Source organism: Rhopalosiphum padi, chromosome 2 (assembly GCF_020882245.1).
Source record: "Rhopalosiphum padi isolate XX-2018 chromosome 2, ASM2088224v1, whole genome shotgun sequence".
Classification (NCBI taxonomy): Eukaryota; Metazoa; Arthropoda; class Insecta; order Hemiptera; family Aphididae; genus Rhopalosiphum; species Rhopalosiphum padi.
This window is the reverse complement of record NC_083598.1, coordinates 56714617-56738143: the sequence shown is the minus strand read 5'-3', so window position 1 is coordinate 56738143 and position 23527 is coordinate 56714617. Positions and strand designations below refer to the sequence as shown.

The 23527-nt window shown below is 32.2% G+C and overlaps 1 protein-coding gene across 4 annotated transcripts in view; it reads right to left on the bottom strand.

Annotated features, from left to right (window-relative positions):
* Nucleotides 1-3110: 3110 nt before the first annotated feature.
* LOC132920311 (cilia- and flagella-associated protein 298-like) overlaps nucleotides 3111-23527 on the bottom strand; it is a 55745-nt gene continuing 35328 nt past the window's right edge. For 3 of the 4 annotated variants that reach the window (XM_060982589.1, XM_060982590.1, XM_060982587.1), the window contains one exon: nucleotides 3111-6802. In XM_060982589.1, coding sequence (XP_060838572.1) covers nucleotides 6689-6802 — 114 coding nt within the window. In that variant the 3' untranslated portion in view covers nucleotides 3111-6688. Of the gene's footprint in view, nucleotides 6803-15064; nucleotides 16763-20210; nucleotides 20442-23527 lie in introns of those variants that run through there. The other variant, XM_060982586.1, reaches the window with a different exon arrangement.

The window sequence follows — 23527 nt, the reverse complement described above, 5'->3', positions numbered from 1 at the left end:
ACAATTTTAAGCCCTTTATAAAATAACAAAAATATAATCTACGAGTATATGTATAACTTTCTTTTATTAATTTTGTTAGGAAATATTTTATAATATTAGTTTTTATTAAAAATCTAAGGGAATACATATTAAAAACTAATTTATAAGTAATTTATTTGATTTACTCAATTTATTTTTAATAAAGTTTATTTGAAAAATTTAAATATTTATTTCTAGCATGTAAATTAAATGATAATTTGTTTTAATTAAAAAATTTAAAGAACTCTTATTTGATAGTCGTTTCTTATTTATTGTGTTCTTTACTTAATTTATTTTTTTAGTTTATTGGAAAAATTTAAATATGTATTATTTAGTCCAAATGTATGCCACTAATAAAAGGGTTACATGGTTTAATTTAAAAATAAGATGTGATTGTAAAATGTTTTAAGCTTTTTAGCTATGTATTATAGTTTATCTAATTTCAGTTTATCAATTATTAGAAATGTAAATATTATAGATAATTTGTATAAAAATTGAAACCTTTAGGTATTTTTTATTCTTAAAAAAATGATAATTTTTAAAATTGAGGTTTTAGTTTTTATTTTATAAAAAAATATTAAGTGATAAATTCGTCCTACTTTAATTAAAATAATTAACATTATATATATTTTATAATATCCTTATATTATGGCCTTATTTTATTATTTAATAATAATAAATTCTTACCTGTCTTCAAAAAACGGTGTTGAATGATTTTTTTCCTACTAGCTCGATCAGTTGAAAACGAACGATTTTCCTTATTCATCTATTTTTGTGAAATTTACTCCTTCCTACAGTATTTATGACGATTACTGATCCTTAGTAATGTATGATCAGTTAAATTGAAAGATGAAAGACTGAATATATTTATTGTATGGCATTTTCTTATCCTGAACTACACTCTTACTGCTAAAAGAAAATAATTTTGTCGTGTGCTCAATCGTATAGAAAACTAGATTAATACGAGGATGATTCGTTTTAGTGATGAGAATAGTTGATAGAAAAACTCCAAAAATAATTTACCTCAAGGCAGCATAATAACCCCTACTATGTCTGTGCAAAATGTTTGTAACTTGCAATAATATTATTTACGACAAAGCCACGCGTTTTATCTATATACCTAAATGTAAAACTTAAGATTTCGTTAAATATAAATTATAAAATATCAAATTGTAATATAAAAAAAAAAAAGAAAAAACACAAAAAATAATCGAGTGACTAATGTCCATGAAGTTGGCTGCCCAACATTATCTTACCAATTTCATATTTGGTCATCTATTAGTAAGTCATTTGTAAGTATTTGTAAGTACACTCTACACAGATTATCCACAAAACATTAAACACCGGCTACCTTTTCGGAAGCGGGGCGTTTTTTATTATCTCAACATCTGAATTAACCAATTTTTAGTAAGTTATTTGTAAGTATTTGTAGTTTTAACTGAACCCTGAACATACTGAAAGTAGAATATTATTATTTCACGAATTTAAAACACTATTATGATTAATGGCTATTATATCGAGAAAAAAAATGCAGATAACAATTCGGTTGAAAACACTCAATGTTGGGATGTATTTCAAAATTACGCGAATTACACGGAAGAGCAAAAGTCAATACTGACAGAAATAAAATTGTATTTCAATATAAAAGGATAAATAAATATTAATGATAGTGGTAAAATAAAATTATAATTAGCTTTAAGCCTAAATATATTATTATCGTGTACAACTAAAACTATATGCGGTTAGATTAACGTTATTATTATTTATTTGTTTTATTGTTTTATATGTAGAAGTCGTGCGTTTTAATTTCATTATTCCCCAGTCACACCGCCCCATACGTTCACATAACCACCCTTTTTAGACTCCCCATTTCATGTATTTTTAAACGTATACAATGTTATAACTGCGCCGTTAGATTTAGATTTAATTGTAGTTCAACCTCTTTGTAATTGCCATTTTTCGTTTATATTATGTGGTGCATGATATAGTCAGTTGTTTGATAGGTCAGCCAAATTTCCCAGAAATAATAGCGGAGCAAAATAAAATATTAACTGTGGCAATATATGCACACATCAGACAACCAACAGTACTCACCTATAAAAAAAAAACGCGCTTCACTCATATCACAACTTTGTACTAATACCAAGACTTAAGAGAAACACATTGTATCAAAACAGATGTGTTTTAATTAACCAACTATATTATATCAAAAACTATAAAAATCTATTAATATTATAAATAACATTTCAATATTCAAACTATATAGACTCAATAAACACATTTGTATTCAGATTTCAAATAACATATTTAAAACAAATTGCTACTAAAAATTAATACTATGAAGACAAAAGTAAAAATATAATATTAATTTAAACTACGAAATAGGTATTCAGTATATAAACTTTTTCGTGGGACGAAAAAAATTATTGTCAAATCTTTGCACTTAGATACGCGTCTTAATTTTAAAATTAAAATTTATATTTTATAAATTTAATATTAATTACTGGTTTCACTCATGGACCGATAAACTTATACATGGCAAATGAACGGCATCATCAAAAATAGAAATTACTATAAAAATATTTTTTGTAAAACGTTATTTTATGTCAACAATAATATGGTGCAAAAACTAAATTTCATTATTAAAACAGTGTCTACATGCAAGGCCTAACCTCCTTCGGTAAAAACTAAAAAGAAATGTTTATTGCAATGCAAAAAATGGGGCTCGTATAGTGATACGCCGTAGTTTGTGCCCTGAGTTCTTCATCTTATCTCATCAGTCACCACGTATATTCGTAGTCAGTGGTTACATCTTCACTGGTTACTACTTATTACTGTATATACAATAGACACAGTATATATGTGTAAATTATGTATACGGTGTAACGCAGTGGCCGACCTGCACCTACGAGTAACACCGAATAATTAATTGCATAGCAGTGTAAACAATACAATATATTATATTGAATATATTGTTATACAGTATTGTAAAGTGTGTGCATAGATATAATACTAATATAACTGAACGCAAATAAATATAACACAACATTATATCATTATATGATATGATTGTATCAGCTCAAAACGCCAAATTATTTATAAAGCCATTCTTTTATTTCCATCATAATTTTTTTTTTTCATAAATTATTTCACATCGATGATTATAATAATAATAATTGTTAAATATTATATTATAATATAGAGTATCACATAAAAAGTGATAGTCACATTACCCGCGTGCTCTTTCTAAAATTAACATTCATATAACAATATAAGCAAAAAAAAAAAATTCGAAGTTATTATTATGAATATATTTTTGTTACGATAAAATAATTGTAATAGTAAACGTGAACAATGAAAGTGCAAAAAAATAGACTCAAAAAATGAAACACTCTATTATTGTACTAGAGAACAATGAAAAATATATTCATAAAATTTGTTTCTTCTTTACAATATTAATGTTAAGATTAAATATAGTAAGTATAAAAAATAAAACGCTCTCAAAAAATTGCCTAAAAACATCTAGGCCTATATAAAAAATGCGTAAATTTAATTTAAACATTAAACGAACAGTAAATGAAGAACATCTAAATTTAGGAAGTCTGTACTTATACAATTAAAATTATCTAAATATTATAAAAAGATTGTTGTTTAAATCTACCCGTACAAATATAATAATAATATGTATCATAAAGGAGCTGCGGTCACAACATTACAAAATTTAAATGTAACAATATAATACTATGATTAGTTCGATTGTATTGTAATTAACATCTATAAATACATAATTAATAAATAAGAAAATCAATTAATTAGAAGTAAATACATCATATATTATATATTATAATTCATATATCGTATATGATATTTATATATAATTTATGTGTGTGTATTTATAATATAATATAAGAAACGTGATTAAAATTTTTTAAATAATAATAATAATTTGAGATCTTACGACTACTCCATTATTTAATATTTAAACACGTCACAATAATATTATTATATCTACAACGAATAGCACGTATCAGTCTTTTTGGAAATGATATTTAAGTTTATTATATTAGATTTAGTTTTAAAAATGCATAATAATAAATAATAATAATAGTATTGTGGCCAATATCTCATCGTCTTTCAAAATCGGTGCTCTTTACAACACGATTATTATAATGGTATTATATCTGTGTATAATACCAATTATAAACCATCATAAGTTATAAGGTACCCACTTATCTGAGCTAAATTATGCGTATGTAACAACAAAAATTGTAATGATGATTTCTATTAAAAACAAGGTCTGTTGAAAAAGAAAATATAAAATGGCACCCATATATTTTAAAATATGGCATTTTACGGCTATAACCCCCCCTCTCGCGAAAGCACGTCCAGTGATAGGAATACTAACCGGTAATTTATTGATAAACGCAGAGTTGAAATTGCGGCTTTTTACTCAACTGTATACATCACAACAGTAATAATAAAATAATTATTATTCGATAGCTAAGTAGTACATCGTAACCGTTACACGCTAACAATATAATCAACATCATACATAGTGCAACTGTGGGGTTGGCCGGACTTTAATTTTATATTAGGATATTTTCGTGACCTACAATATTTGTTTCTCAGATGTTCGACTACGATGTCGAAAGTGAAAACCCACGGTGAGCGATAATCATCAAGTGTAGGTTATACAGTAAGTTAATAAAGTCTGATAAATCACTACAGGGATCTGAGCCGAGCAAACGACAACTGTTTTTTTCACTCTTCTAAAATAACTATTGACAAAAACAAAAATTTGAAAAGTCGTGCACCCCACCCCATCAAATTAATCAAAATTAAACAAAACTGGTTATAATATTGTATCTATATTACTATTATACTAGTATAATATATACTTTAATTTAAGTGAAATACATCCCTTTTTCTAAAAATTAAATTCAAAATATTGTTTGAGTTTATATGTCTTACTCTATGTTATTACTGGTATATCTTTCTTAGTGTGTAGTAGAAGATATAAAGCAGAAAAACAAGGCTATTGGATTCATTTTCCAAATTGCAGAACAAATTAAAGGATGCCGTATAGCTACTCGATGATAATTTGATTTGGGGGGAAACATAGCGGATATTTCGACTGAGACGTCATCATATTGTCATCATGTTACACGGCTACAATTTAATGTTCACCATTTACTATGAATGCACATAGATTCCAACAACTCGCGGTAATTACTGCAATTATGTATAATGTGTACCAATCATTGCGTGTCCGGTTTATGTAATATATGTATGTAGACGAAACAAAAGCCGCCTGCCTCTACGATATAATAATAACGTTATCAATACAACCAGGTATGTATAAAGTTTTACCCTTAACGTGTATAGTATTATTGTTGGCATATATGCCAATAATGTTGTTGTTATTACAAATTATTATCATACCGAATTTGACGGACAATACGATGTGTGTGATGATGATATAAAACACGCCATTATTGCCACTTGTATATATACAGGACGGAGCACCGAGCGATGTTTTCGCACGGTCTTATCGTGATATGATATGATGCGTAGTTGAAAGAGGAGAACTGAACAATCCGACTGTTCGCACTGTATATCCTATATATCGACTGCATTCGTGCGAAACGCGCGCGCCAAAGTACGCGACGAAATTATACATATAAAAAAAAAGTTTGTAAACCGTACGGACTTTCGGAAAGTTTTCCTGCAAATCAAAATAGAATGTTTTTTCGCTCAATATCAAAGTTAATATATTTCTTTTGTATGAAAAAAAAGTGGCTTTGTAAGCGTTTTGTGAATAATATTAAACGCATAAAGCGATTTAATTCTTTTTTTTTTTTTAATAATAAAATGAAAACATGTTCAAAATACTGAGTCCAAACGTCTTACAACACTAAGGTGTTTGTACTTTGTCCATATATAATGATTGACCGAATTCGATAATAATAACATTATAAAATTATGATATTATAAATATTAAATAGAACACGAACGAGCGGGAAAAAAAAATCCGTTTTCGCGATACGGTACGACGTACTTATCATCAATACAAATACAACGAGACACGACCGAAAGAATAAACATCTGAAATCTTACACGATTTCCTGAAGAACGAATTGCGTGTATACAATAATATCATATTTATTATAATAGATGATCGTCGAATGGTCTTGTTTAATGGACACGCACATGCAGTGGCACGCGCAAGTCACATATTGGATAATAAAAGACGACCAGTCGGACACTAATGCTCCCACTGTCCGTCTACCGGCATGTTATATATTATTTAGTAGGTATAACTGATGATACATTGTGAGGACTATGAAACACTGGCCTAGCGATCGTGATGTCAGTAGTGCCGAGTATATCTCGGGTATACGTACAATATATATTGACCTAGATTACTGTTATCCTATGGTTGCTAATGGTACTGCAAACAAATTACTGAATTACTGTAGTAAGTATAATGAAAATTTAAACTCTCGACGGAATACCACTACAATTTTATAATTTGAATGAAAATTTAATTAAATGTTATCTATTTATAACAATTATATTGTAAACGCGTAAAGGTATTATTAAATAAAAACGAAAACCGTCCGCGTGATGCGGATCGGACATTATAATATAGTGTCGCGATTATATTAAATCATTTGGTGGGCTTCCAAGAAATGTTATCGATGTGATGCAGATTTCTTTTCAGACTTCTGCCGTCGGCCCAGGGGGAGTTAAGATACACGTCGTCATCGTCTTGGTCAAGTTTCTGAAACATAAAACAATATATAATTATATCTTGAAATATCTCATATAGGATTATAGGAATCAATAATATAATTAATTAAATCAACATTAAAAAATCCTTTATAGCTGTATATCATAATTTGGTTACAAGTATTGTATCATCGTCTACCAACGCACACTGTGCATTACAAATATTATTTTATGGATTTACTTGGGAAATACATTTACTAAGTTTGTTTTATTAACGAGATTTATAGAAGATAGGTTCTATGGATCGCATCATACATTTACTGAATACTGTGCATACTACGTGCGTATTAGATTATTAGAGTACTTAATAAGACCCTCAATAAAATATAATACAACCTCGTCCTGTATGACAATTATATTATTACAATGGTTATTGAAGAACTATTTTAAACAAATCTCGTTATATTTATTAGATATAATTAAACGATATATAATATTATTATATACACGAGAGAAGAAACCCATTCAATATTGGTGTATTTTATTGTTAGTGACATCAAAAGTTTTAAAGTGTATAGAAATTATATTAAATGTATGATTAAATATTTAAGACATGTTATGGATATTTATAATGCTACTAGTATACAATTATGCATAAAATATTATTTTTATTTTATTATTTATAATTTAATTTTATACATATCTAAACATAGTGAGAAAAATAATTTAACTTTAGTTTATATAATTGCATAAGAACTCAAACACTTAACATTAGCTAGGGGATAATATTAATTTCACGAATAACTAGATTTTTTATATAAACATTTAAAGAAGAAAAATAATAATAATAATTTATAATTGTAGTAAGTCAGGTAGTCACCCTCAGACGACTAAGGTATACTCGTCTCCGCAGCGGTTAACGCACAACTACTGCCCTGCACAACTTATACCGTTTATTGTCTTGGCGCGCGCAATGCAGCTATATTATTATTATTATTATTATTATTATTGTATTATTTTACTGTTTTGAGTACGCGCAGGCGCGTTATGATGAACTCTCGTGGAGAGCTTTGGAAAGCAAAAGTTTATTTTTTACGGCTCGTGAGTCACAAGTGTAGACGGTGATTATAATACGGGAAAAAAAGACCCATCAGAACGCCCGGAGGGACACGGACGGCTGTTAAATATACAAAATAAGCTACTTTTACCCCAACAGTTTTTAACAATACGAGCGCACAACGCTCCGTACGATGTACGAAGTAATAATACGTGGTAATATACCGCAACAGCGGTCGTATTTTTATGGAGATTTGGACAAACACATAACGTCATCATAATTAGCTCTTCGTGCTTCATTACTTATTACTAAATCGTGTTTTCGTTTATTTGAATAAAACGCAATTATAACATGATAGTTATATACGAAAAGTTTATATTTTAAGTCATGCACTAGTGCGCTTAAATAAATAAATCAAAATATCATAAGCCGATTAGTTATTTTAAACGATATTTAACTAAAGTTCATCGGAACGACATTTTATCCATTGCTGACTTGATAATTCGAAATCAATTATATTTTATTAAGTACATATATTCTAGATTACGATTTGCTATACAGACTCGATTGGAAAAGTATGATAATAATAATTATCGTTGCCGTTTACAACACGACAAATTAAGTGTGCTACAGAAATGTAATTTAGACACATTTAGTAATATGATATTATGATTACATTCATATGTATTAGTTTATTAGTTGTCTGGAGTTTATAATATATTGAATAGGTCATTGGGTCATTGGGTCAACGGTCTCGCGAGTCGCGAGGTGCGTTGTAGGTACGGGATGAAAAAGAAGATCATGCGCTCGCGTGTTTCATTGGAAATTCAACGATTTCATCTCATCGCGGCACCCCAGGAAAGCCTCGTCCGTGCGGGCGACTTTCGCCAAAGTCAATTCACTACTGCGAACACCGACACCATTTTCTCTGATTTTAATGTTCCTAAATACACACATACACACACACATATATATATATATATACACGTGAACAGATAAATCGTCAAGATCGAAGTAACGAGGCGAATCACATCTATATATATTTCACGTACCCCAAAATCTACGTGTGTCTGCGTATAGATATGTGTGTGTGTGTGTGTATAGTATATATACTTAGCGCTGGCGGGGACGATAATTAACGTTTAGATTTATCGCGTTTACACAGCACGCACACACGTAAGGTATGAACGAGCTCGTGGAGATACGCGATACGAAAGATACGATTGACGCAAGAAGAAAGCTAACGAGTCGACTGCAAAAAAAAATACAACCCTGGCCGATTGCTGCTGCAGAGATACGGTTTACAAGGAGAGAAATCGATTTACCCGGAAAATTATAGGTTTCGCACAAGTATGTTTGCTTACCGCGACCCGAATAAACACACAAATAAAACGGTTTGCGCGTATTTTAAGTGTACGAAATGATGCGGAAAACGCGTAAATACCTACTACTTATACGATGAGCAGCAATAACCGCGACGCGAGCTGTAATAAGATTTTTATTATTTTTAATAATTTTATAATTCAACGAAAAAACTGATATAAATATATATATAATATGTTGCATCCACTTGACGAAATTGTCCATTTCATGAAAAAATTATTCAGCTCATGAAATGGAAACCATTTTTTTCCACTTAGTGAATTAATTAAAAATTTCATGAAGTGGATATATATTTTCACGAAATGGATACTAAAATTTCATAACCAAGAATTTGTTTTATCAAATGACCATTTACTAGGTGAAACCAAATATAATATTATAATTATATAACTGTTTAATAATATTATAATATTATACTGCCATTGGTGGTAATAATACATAATCCATACATCACAATATTTATATTTTAATGATATTATATTAAAATGTAAGATTTAGTGAAATAAAAATATAATATACTATATAATATAATATAATATATTTTATTTAATCTAATATGTCTAATGTCTAATCTGCTTCACGACTAGGCTAAGTTTTTATAATTAAGTATTGCTGTAGGCATGGATACGTTTTATAAAGATTATCTATAGGCACGGTCCCCACAAGGGGGAGGGGCTGATGGACCTTGAGTACAGGGACCCGGCTATTTTAAGGGCCCGTGGGTCCGTTGAAATTTAATTGTAATTTTTATTAAGTTGTATTAAGGGCCCGGATAAACATTTAGTACAGAGTCCCGATATTGTATGTGGGGGCCCTGTCTATAGGTATCTATTCTGGTGTACACGGCTTTCATTGGTTGCATCACGTATAGTATTTTATAGTTATTCATTTTGAGGTGTGGACTGTATATTACGGTAGAGCGTTTGAAATAACGAAACAAGTAATTTCTCGTTGTGCCATAGCGACGGTTCTAGGTCACTTTGTACGGTCGGGTAAAAAAGTACATTGCAGAATGCGGACACTTTGTACTACATAAAGTATATACATAATTCATATGTATATATTATATACAATTTTATTAAAATTGTTATTAAGTTAAAATATTATTTGGTAAATCTAAGTGTCTTATACATACTTTGAGTTTTTGGACAGTTTTGCGGGCAATACAATTGGACGAATGTGTCAATAGGTTACATAAAAAGCAAAAATCTAATTCTGGTGAAAATAATAAGCTATTAACTTTATGTAACCATCACCAAAACAAAGAAATAATTTTGAATTTTTAAATTCCATATATTATATATGTTGGTTTTAACATTATTTCTCTTTTTTGACATATGTTTATATTGTACACGTTTTTAATTGATTTAAACTGATTATTTTGACTAATAGTATAATATACTATATTTTATAACGTTTTAAATAAATTTACTTTATTTATATTTAATTTTTAAGTGTCCGCGTTCTGCGATCTAAAATTTTGTCTGACCGTACAAAGTTACCGTTTACCCGTAGCGACGGCTTACTATTGGTAAAATTACTAAGATTAGAGGAGGTAAAAATATGTGCTGGCCAACCTAACGGGTATTAAATAATAAACTATAATATAAAAGAAATAATAAATAACAAAATATGACCGAAACGTCAACGTGAGGCTGGTGACACTTGAGACGACAACACTCGCAGTAGGTGATGGTGACGGTGACAATCGGTAGTAACGGTGAAGGTGACAGTAGATGGTCGTTATAAGGATAGAGACCTAATACGGTCGGACAGTCGAAAAACTTATATACAAAACGGTTGGACGCAAATCTGTGACTAGCGTATAATGACGTGTTGTGTATAATACGTTCGATGCACGTACTCACACACACACACACACACTACGGCCGATAGTAATGATTTTGCGGACATAATATCGGTTATTGTCGTCCAAAAAATAGTACATAGCATTATAATAGTGTTGAGTGTATTTATAAAATTAATTTTTACTTAAAAACCACATTTTTTAAAAAAACATTATATAATAATATTATATTTTGTTTCACAAAGTAGCCATTTGGTGAAAAAATTACATGATAAGAAATTTTTAATTATTTCACTATAAGTTGAAAAAAATGATTTCCATTTCATGAACTGGATAATTTTTCATGAAATGGACAATTTCATCAAATGGGTGCGACATATATATACATATAAAGGTATAGCGCCTGTGGTAATACAAACACATGCACATAGCACATTATATAAATACTATTGACGATTAATACGTCTCTGTAAACAAAACTAAATACAGCAGGACAGGCAACAGTGTTTTCTCGTTTTCATGAGTTAAAATTATAAGATAAAGGGGAAATGTATATTTCTCTGCAGTTGTAAGCCTACCTATATTATATAATTTTTTTATTTTATTATCAATAAAACTTAAAAAATAAATAAGCTACTTATTTAATTTCATGACGTTAACTACATTATTTTACACGTCGAATACTCCAGTACTATAACTTTATTCTCTGTATAATAAATACGAGTGCTATTATAATACATACGTATTAAATCCTTACAATGTTTAATGAGGAACTTCGAGTCAGAATTACTACAACAATATGACGTGCCGGTAGTTCCGTATTTGGTACCGAAACATCAAAAATTGGTTTCCAGTTAGAATAATTATTTAAATATTTTATAGCTTTTGAAAAATAATAGTTAATAATTTGTATTTTGTGTTACTGTAACCAAACAAAAATAAATAACAGAACTATAGAATTTACTATATACTATATTTACTATAGAATCGATATTAGCAATAATTTTATGATCAAACAAATATTATATTTGTGCAGTTAAAAGTATAATATTGATGTACCGACTTAATTTTTAATTTATAAATTATATATCGTATGTAATATTTATTTTGGACCTGTTTTTGCATTAAAAATTTGTAAGCCGTATTAGCGGCGTACAAACATTAACATAAAATTCACATGAACATCATAAATTAAGCACCGGAGCATAAGTTGTGGGAAAATCCCAGTGGGAACTGACTTAGAATATATTGCATAAAAAGAGAAAACAACGGTTAGATTTTAAAATTTTGATTTGTGAGAAAACCACTCACGAATAAAAGGGTTCTTAAGTGCGCCACGGGAAGAGCGACTGCGTTTAAAACTAACCGATTTGTTTATTATTATTGCAACCACTCGTCGTATAAATGAAATCGTTTTAATAACTACATAATATGTATAATATATACTTTCAAAGTTCAAATAATGATATCGCGTGTCGCGTGGTATTATACAAAAAACGGTGCGCTGATAAAATATTATAATTATTAGGTTTCTACCATCATATACCATCAAGTAAACTGCAGACTATATCTCACTGATAAACGATGTGGTTTTACTAGGTATATCATATTTTATTCTATGATATATATCGCATAATGTGCATATAAATTTCATAATATATAATAACGACAAAACGTACACACCATTACCTGCCAGTATATATAGTAAATCAAAATATATAAGTAAACGAAATACTACAAAATATTTTATTATTATTTCTTACAATAAATGATTACTATAAATAGGATTACAGAAATAATTCAAGAGTGTTTCGGTTAAATGACAATCTTATACACAAATTTCAAAAACTGACTTAGAAAAAAAAATTGTCGTTGAATCAACAAAATATATGAGATTAATAATTACGAGTATATATGTATAATATATTACATTTAAGCGAAAACTTACGGTATAGCACGTTTACGCTAAACCGCAATATCGTAGTTACGATTGTTTCGATGGTCGGTGAGAGAAAAAATAATACGAGGAGGGAACGTGTACATGACAGCGTCATGTCGATAAAATACGATGTATATAATAATGTATTAAATTAATAATTATTCTGCGACACAGCGCGTTAAATAATCTTCTCGATTATTATTAACGAAACGGCCTGCCGGGCACGATTAAACTAATAGGTATACCCATTGCGTTTCTCTAATTATCGCGTGAAAATGTTAAAGTTTGGTACGCGACAACCACTTCATGCTCGAAAATTTCTTTGAATTATTTTCACCATATACAAGTATCATCACGAGATTATATTTTTTTATATATATATAATACAATGATATAAGGGGATGATACTTTTCTAACTTATTAGCCAAAAACTTACGGGGCACGTAAAACATTTTTGTGTATACGTACAACATAGCAGTGTTATTGTGACGTGGGTGTTAACACTGTTAACATATATATATATTATATTGTTACATCACGGTGGTGTATGCAATTCCTTTCGCTAAGATTTCTACGGAATCTTCGGATGAAACGCAAAAACGACACATCTTTATACATTACATTATTAAGTTATAATAATAGCTGCACTAGAATAAGTACAACACGATGATCGCTAGTTAAAAAACATATATTACAAATAAGCTGATGAAAAACTAGAACAACGACGGGCACTCGCTGCTTTAAGGTGATGATATGTAATTTTTATGAACGTTCGATTATTATTATTACTATTACTTTAATCGTTTCCGTAATTGTGTGCAAAACAGTATTTACAAATCAACAATATTATACTCAACATCCAATCTACATAATCAAACAATATAATACACAGGAAACTGTATACAAAAATAATAAATATTCGAATTACTAGTATAGTATACAATTATACTGGTATTAATAAATCACTCGCAAGCAATACGTATAGCATTCTTATTACGTTATTCAATTATACGTCATACATAATATACTATACATACTGACTTAGAACCCTCCCGTCCCAAGATTGACGGAAAAAGTATCTTCTAACCCCGGGTGTTTTGTCAGTTTCACACTAGTGACAATTTCATAAATAATTGATTATTTTTTTTTCATATCCTTTATATATACAACTTTTATAAATGTGAAATATACACAAAACACACATTTCTCCGACTATTGTGGGGAAAATTATAAACTAGTACCAAAATATTGTTTACGTAACCGATATATGGATAATGTGAGATTTTCTTGGTTAGGTTTTAAAAGGAAAGAAAACAAAGTCAATCAGATACATAACTATATAAGCTAATTCGCAATACTTGTTAAATTTAAGATATTGTATAAACACGATAAGTAAGATTTGAGTTTCTTAAATTCTTTTCATTTCCAAGAAAAATGTGTGATGATTTTCTTCTGTTAATTAAGAAAATATTATTATAACAAACAAAAAGAGTCTGCAGTATGAATTCCGTTATTACGATTGTTATACAATAAACTTGTATGGTTTCATGAAAAAAATTTAAAGCTCAGACACAAAGTCAAGTTAAATTTGGTGGAGAGTTTTCACGAACAGTTTAAAGAGACTACAGTCCTTAAATAGGGTAACGGAAAATTAACGTATAGATGGTGAAAAGATGTGTACGATTAAACTACTTTAAAATTAACGGACGCATGAAAAACAGCAAGGACGGGACGTATGTAAATACGCTATAACATGTAGTATTACACATGTTAATGCGTTGTTTTAATCCTAAGTTTAGCCGTAATTCTCTTTTCGTGAGCTTTCGAACTATGACAGATATAGAAAAAAAAAAAGAACAACGGGAAGTTCTTTATTTTTAACGCGTTTTCAATTAAATCTATAATCGATGTTGTAAAATACAATTGTTGACTGTATTATAATGTGATCAATTTTCTACTGATTAGGTACCGATTTTATGTATATAAATAACCCTAAAAACATATCGAAACTTAAATAAATAATCATATAGTTTAAACAGTTAATTTTAGCAATGGTCCGTTTAATTATCTTTGGAAAATAAAAACTAACGATAATGAAGCAAAAGTGAAAAAAAATTAAGAACCATACCCAGTGGAATTAGTTGGAAACTGTGAGGCGGAGGTGGCGACGGTTTTTACCGACCGTTCGATGCTGCTATCGCACACACTCGCTTCACAGTCGTCATTTTCGTCTGACCACTCGCCCCTGGACGGTTCATTCGAGTCTGATTGTCTGAGCGTGTGTTCAGAAAGGCGGAGCGCGTTCACATAGTCGGCGATGGAGTCGTCCACGCCCAACGTGGACCTGAGCTGATCGCCGTAATACGTTTCGGACGCATCGTCGTCGTCGTAGTCATTGATATCAATTCGGTCGCCTCGTCGACGGTACAACTGTTCGCTGCCGGGCGTTCCGGTGCCGATGGGCGAAGTCGGCGCGGCAGCGGCACTGCTGTTGTTGGTAAGCGGCGTAGCCTCCGAACCAGATTTAGCCCGAGAAGCGGAACCGCCACCACCACCACAACCATAGCCCGCCGCACTTCCAGTACCGACACCGCTTCCAGTAACGCCACCACCGCCAACCATTCGTCGGACGACGCGACGCTTAACTTTGGGCTTGCGGTGCCGGCCGGCGTACACGCAAAAATACGCGAGCGCTACGTACACGACGGACACGACGAAACACGGTATAGGAAACACCATAGAGTACACCAGCTGTCTGGTGCTCTTGGCCAAGTCCAATTCGGTGATGACCACCCACGGTTCGACACGGCTGTAGTAACACGGGTAGCTGGCGCCCACCTCAAAGTACCTGACCCGGAACTCGGTGCAGTTGAGGTGAGGTGGATAACCGCACCCCTTGACGTTGGGGTATATGCGGGCTAGGGAATACGTCCACCCGGAGGCCGGCTCGGGCTCGATGGGCCGGTAGCCGCGTACGAGCAACGACCTCTGATGTCGGGCATTCAAGTCTCTCGCCCGGTCCCCGGGCACGGTGTAGTTAACGAATATCTGCGCGCACTCATATATCTCTCGAGTGCAGCCCTCCCGGCACGACGCCCAGCCACCCGGGAGCGAGCAGTTGGAGGCACCCTCGCGGATCTCTGAGTGCGCGGTCACGCACGTTGTGGGCGTTTCGTCGAACTCCATCAGTATGGTCGTGATGGCCGGTTCGATGAGGAACGGCACCAAAAACAGAAACACAAACAGACTGACGATGCCTAGCAGTATGAAGAAAGTGGTCAAGTAGAACAGCACCCGCTCCCGGAGCTCCTCCAGTCGCTTCTTCTCCGCCTCTTCACGCTGCTGTTTCTCCAACTGCTGCTCGATCGCCGCTGCCGCGTCGTCCGCCGCTGCCGGCCCGTCGTCATCCATCAGCTCATCATGGCACGTGGCCGTAGCCGCGCTCTCGCCTTACCGGCCGGCTGCGTGTTATTCGCATTCTCTACGTGGTTGTTTCAATTTAGTTTAGTTTGCTTATTTATTATTATTACTATATTATACGGCCGGCGTATTCCGAATTAAAAAAAAATTGAGCACACGTTTCACAAAAAAAAAAATTTCTTAAAAATCATATAACACCTCATTGAACTATATTTTTTCGTCGTTTCCAGAGTAGTATTCAAGCCGCTTAAGTAGTTCGTCTTCGTCGTCGTCTGTCAATTGCCGAGGAGCGTGGAAAAGCGATCGTGACGTCTAATCGTTCAGTCAGCTCCATTTTCCTGGGAGTATTATATAAATATAATATAAGTGGTAGATATGGTCATCTACTCGTCTCCGTTTGCACGTCCTAAAACGCATATTGTTATGAAAAACACAAACGCGCACATTTGTATATCGTTTCACCAGCGCAATTACAACGAAAACTTTCTCGATCCCAACGCGGTAAGCTAAATTTGGATAGGGGTAGCTGGAGTAGGTTGATATTTTACGCACGTATCTGTATTGTATAAATATAATGTACCTTATATGTACCTACTCTTAAATTTTGTTCAACGCCGCCGCACAACTAATACACACGTACCGTCCTTCTTTATGTATATATTATATCCGCTAACAAACTTATAGCAAGAAAGATATAATATATGCCGTTAAAAGACGAATGAGAAACGAATTCTTAAGCCAAAATAACTTATATTTATTCACGTTCCAAAGACACTATACATATGTAATATGCGTTATAATATATGTACTGAATATGTTTGAACCACCACGAAATCAATCGTTTTACGCATAACTAAAGGTAATAATTTTACACCGTTTATAGTACACGGTAATGGGTGTGATATGTATGTTCTCAATTTGCTTCGAAATTTTTAATTTTTAAAGATATTGCATATAAATTAGTACCACTATGTCATAACGACTAATATAGTAATATTATAATTATTTTATAAAGCCACTCATCTCCACACCAACAACACCTTCCTTTAGTATATAATACGCGAATTCGTTTAAATGAAAAAATATAAAAATCAAAACAAACAAAAATTAAAAACGTTTAAAAAATTATCTTTACACTAGTGGCTTATACATATATATATATATATGTATATTATATAATTATTACTATTATTATTATTATTAATAGCTCAACAACTACAATATATTATATTATTATAGTTTATTTTCCGAAAGCCTCTATCAATAACATTACGATGTCTCGCGACAGCGTACGTTTATAATATCGCACGTAAATATAGTGAGATAGTAAGAGAGATAGAGCAAGAGAGAGAGAGAGAGATAGAGAGAGAGAAAGGATACGAACGCTACTAAAACACGCACGAATCTCGTTTGTTGTTATTATTTTCGAATAAAGTACAATACGCAGTACGTGAAAACTATATACTTGCATTACATATTAGATATATATAAAATACACTATACACACAACTACATTATATAGCTCGCGACTTATTGTTCACGCGCGTCCTCTATAAACCTATTATACGCTTAGTACGTATTGTTTTTTTCGTTAACGCATAATGTTATAATGTATATCGTGTACATAATATAAAGAATAAAATATACCAGACGATTTTTTATTCAACACGACAGACTACATTATCGTAGTCGTATTAACAGTTTTACGTTTTTGAAGGGAAAAAGCATTTGTTGGTAAAATTTAAAGTAATAACTGCAGATAACGATATACACAATATGTTGGTATACACCTACATATTTTTTATCTTGGTCATATCATTTAAGTTTTTGCTATATTCGAATAATTTTTCCAATACTGTTAGATATCGAACCGATAAATTTAATTATTTATAAGAATTTTGAGTTTATATATAGTTGAGCGAAGTAGAGCATAACTATTTTGCTGGGTATTCCTTGCAACTTTTACCACTCTTATCTATAAACTTTAAGGACTTATAAATAAAATAAAAACTATATCGGTTCGATATTCGATATTTGTATAATATATAGTATATACCACTATATTCAAAAAATATGAGCAATAATAAAAAAAATGAATAGCTATTCCAAAAGTTAAAATTTTAAAAAATAAAAAAATTAGATCACAAATATATAGATATTATAGTCTATAATATTATGTATCATTAAATTACAGTATATCGAAATATAATTTAAATAATAAAAATATGAAATTTAAACTAATGTAAAGATAAAGTACAAAAAAATACGATAAAGTCAGACCAAAATAATTTCATTCGAGAAATAAAAAAAGTTCACTTGCACAGGTGTTCATCGTATTTAAATAAACGGTCTGTAATAAAATATACGTTTATTAGCGTTTCGTAAACTTTTTACCTGCCTATACAGAAGTATGTATAGATATTATACTTGCTTGTTTTAATGAAACACAAATTTAAATTAAATTAAATGGGGTCACTAACTTTGATACAAAAATAATGGATATTACGTAAGACTGTAACGTACAATTCCCCATTTATGTTTGTATCGTAAAATGTAAATATCCCTCCGGACGGATATACGCGATGTTCAAAGCATATGTACGTTATATAATATTTACCTACACTAAAATATATTCAAAATTCATTAACTTAAAGTATTAATAATATTCATTTATATCACACAATGTTTATTTTAAAAATAATTTTTTTTCCTTGATAGGTAGATACTTTTGTGACTTCAAAACACACGGTTTATTCAAACAGATAACTAGTATTATATAATAATACATTATAGTATAATACATAACGCATTTAACATTCGATAAATGAACGTACATTTATCTACACAAGTACCTATATATCACAATTTAGACGTGATTTTCGAATATTCGTGCAATATTAGAGTGTAATATATTCTCAAACAACGCGCATTATAATATGTATACCTACTCGAACGGAACGAAAATAGATCGTGATCAAAATTCGGAAATCTCAGAACTGTGAATGGTGATCGACGAGAAAATACATCATCGCGTTATTATAAACATATTCTATACGGGTATAATAAAGGTAGAGCTCGAGATAAAAATAATATATTGTGAAAAATCGTAGATCACATATGTAGATTAGAGGAACTCTGTATATAAAGCATGTCAGCTGCGGCGGTGGTGGCGACGTCAGAGATCGAGAAAGTTGCGTCGGATTATGCCGGGCAAAACTGTATAATATATGAACATAAACTAGGTTTAACGATATATTAATATATATTATATAGTATACAAAATATTATATTAACAGAGGCGGATCAAACATACTTTTGATGGTTTGCCGAACCAAAAAAATTACGTGATTACGTGATGGGAATTCGTTATGGGCAAATTATATTTTACTTAATTTTCGAAGTATAAATTTACTTTTGAGGAGTACAGACATAAAATATGTATAGGTATGTAGTACGTACAGATATTGTACGGTTATACAATTTAAATTGAACAATACTAAAATACAAATTGATTTAAAATAGATAAAACAACGGATATTTATAGAAAATAGTATTTAGTAATAATATTTATAATATAATGATCTTGACATCGAAGCGTATAGACGGATGGGACTATTACGCTGTTCCCATTGGTATTAATTTGATGAACAATTATTATTATAATATACGAGTCGTGATCTCGTTTGCGGACGGGTGTACGATAAGAAAGAGTCTCGGATCAAAAAAATAAAAATAAAATTTTTTTTTAAAAAAATTCTCGGTCTCGGGCCGCCTCTGTTAAATAGAAAAAAATTATCAATGTAATATTAAAATATTATTATTATGCACAACGATGCGGAGGCAATATGACGTACCGTGTGCGGGCGGAGCGGCTGCGGCGGAGGCGTAATAACGTGGTGACACGGCGCGCTGCTGCTGCTGCGACGGCGGCAGCGACGGCGACGGTTAACGTGCTACTGAGAGAGCTCCGTCGGCGGCCAGCGATACGCGGTTCTACGGCGGCGGCGACCCAGCGGATTGATCGAGAGATCGAGCGGAGGAGCGACGTCGCCGGCGTGCGCTGCTCCTCGGTGCGATGCAGAGCGGCGAGCGTTGTTCAGTTCGGCGGGGGACCGGGCGCCGTCTAGCGGTGTCCCGGCGGCCGCCGCGCGCGCGTGTCGTCCCGTTCAGCGACGGACAGACGGACGGACGGCCGACGAGCGCGTGCGCGCATGCGCGATCGGGAATTACCGCCGCGACGGCAGATACGCGTATTGTGTGTAATGTATATAATATATATATATATATGCGTATAATTGCACGACGGTTGGAAAAGAAAAAAATAGCGAAAAAAGACGGCCACCACACACCGTGACCGCGTTTACTGCCGTCAAACACCAGCCGCGTTAGAAAAAAAAATGTGTTTACAACCCCATCACAACAGGCGACGATAATCACGACACGTTATATTTAACTCTATGAGGGCTAAGTCGTATGCCAATCATTTCGATCCCGAAATACTCCAACAATCCGCTATTCTCAAATATAAATATTCCTATATATAGGTAACCTGCTCACCTACGGCTGACGTTACGACGACGTGTGCTCACGTATACTTATAGACTTCTCGATCTTGAGTAAACAGCGATATATTATTATCATGTCCTGAAGGAGGTTATGGTCACCGCGCCATGGCCTCGTGACGGTAAAATGTGGCGAGAGGGTAGGAGGTCACATAATGGGACACAATTCAGCCAATCGATAAGGCTCGTTCGCCCTATATTTTATATATATATTATATGCGTATGTGTCGCGGCAGCGGAGAGGGTTCGCAGAGTGACGGTGTACTTTGATGGGGAGAGCGGAGGTCTCGATAACGATGATTTGACGTAAAGTATTTTATGCACGTGCCGTGGGGGTGGACGGAATGCGATATATTATGTTTAGACGATAAATATTATTTAGTATAATACGCGTGTTTAGCAATGACGATCTATAGCTGCATGTATTACGCGACGACGATACGAGGAACTGAAGTCCCAAAACTTTGGCCAGTCTGTCGGTCCGTTTTTTTTCGTGTATATATTTAGAAACCACCCACCCCTCGCACACCCTTAGCGCACGCCAACCCCGACGCCGCGGGATGGTGTTGTTTAATATATATATATATATATATATATATATATTATATAAATCTATACATAGTTTCACTACACATATATCTGTGTAATATATATACTATATACACTGCGGGCTAGAGCCCCCACGGATCGTATGAATTTCAATCCCTCCGAGACTGCTCTCTTCCGTATCGACTGAAGTCCACAGCACCTCTCCACCAGTCTACCACCATCACAAAGATCTATAATATTATACTTTTACGCTTATTTACATTACACTCGCTCGGGCCTTATTTCGGTAAAGCGGGACAAAGACGGACTAACTTCAACCGTGGTAAAATAGCGACAACATCTATACCACAGTAAATCGGCCCATGTATTAATAATAACAGATAAATTAAATATATATATATACCTACGCACACGGCATCGGTGAACGTTTCCAATCGTTTCCTATACACCCGCCTCCACTTACACCCCAACTGACAACACACATACACGTACACATACAACCATAATCGAACGATCCACCGCGCAAATGGCAATAAAATACATTATGTACAATGCGTGTGCTGCACACAATCGGTGTCGGGTCGTCTTGCGGTCGTTGTTTGCAGTGACGGCGTAAAGGGGGTATGTGTGTAGTACGTATTATTATTATTATTATTAGTATTAGTATTTTGAATCACGTGATTCGCAAAAACAAATTTACCAGGCCGGGTGACGGGTTCATAAATAGGGGGGAGGGAATCTTAAGCCATGGTGTTTGACTAACGAGAGATTGTACAACTAATCGTATACTAACGTATATACTGTATACTGTATATTACCTACCTATGGAAGACATTTTTCTTTTCGTTGAGTATCATACAAACTCAGTTTTATCAAATGACCATAATAAATGTATATTTTACATATAAAATAAAAATGGCTATCATTTTAACATTTTAACACTAAAAGAATTCATATTATATATGTACAGTATAAAATATTTACTACGTTATATACGATCTGTAGTTTGTGAAGAGGGGTAGATATACCCTACCTAGGGGTAGGTTATATGTATAAGAACACTTAAGATGATTTAAGTGACAAAAAAGAAAAATTTCTCGACATCACTATATTGTATAGCCTATGCAATGTGCATGTAATAGTGTGACTGCTGCCACTACGTAAAGAATTTAAACAATATAAGTTAACGAATATCTCTGAAATAAACAAGAAAAATATTAAACAAGTTTTATTTTATTTGCACCTTTTTATATCTTTAACGCATAATATTTACAATGAATATAGGTAGCTATAGCCAAGTTTAAAATGTTTTTAGCAAGAAAAGAAAACTATTCGCAAGTTTTCGTTTATTATTAATTAAACCCACCGACCACCTTGATCCTCCTCAATAAATTCATTGTGGCAATATAGCGGGTGTCTTTGAATTATGAAAGAAAAGAAAAAAATAATTCTGTACCGAGCTCGATTTGCAAGAAAATGGTCAACACAGTGTTAAAACAATAACTCACTGAATTTTATATTTCATTCATTCGCTATTTTCTCGAAAACTATTCGAGAAACTATACTCGTGCTATACTGAAAAATTCCAAAAATTAACTCCCTCAAGCATGTTCAATAATAATGATAGTTACAGGACTTTATAAAACTTATAGAACTATAATCAACTAAATGCTAGTTTCTATACTATACTATAGAGTACTAATTTTGATTTTTAAGCTTAATATTGATTTATATATCAAACTTTAAATGAAACTATAACACTAAAATAAATAATTATCAGATAAAAATCATTAAATATAAAATAAAATCATTCGGAAAATGTATCTAAATAACCGTAATTTTTATTTACATCCTATAAATATTTATTATCTATATATTACATTGCGATACGCTATAGTTTGTATACACTGAATATTATAAAATTTAGTTTTAGATATAGAACTATAAGAAATAAAAACAATTTATCACATAAACACAAATAGTAAAGTATGAGTATTGAGTATAATGTCGATAATTTCAATAATAAAAATTACAAAAAATATCACCATATATAAAAAAAA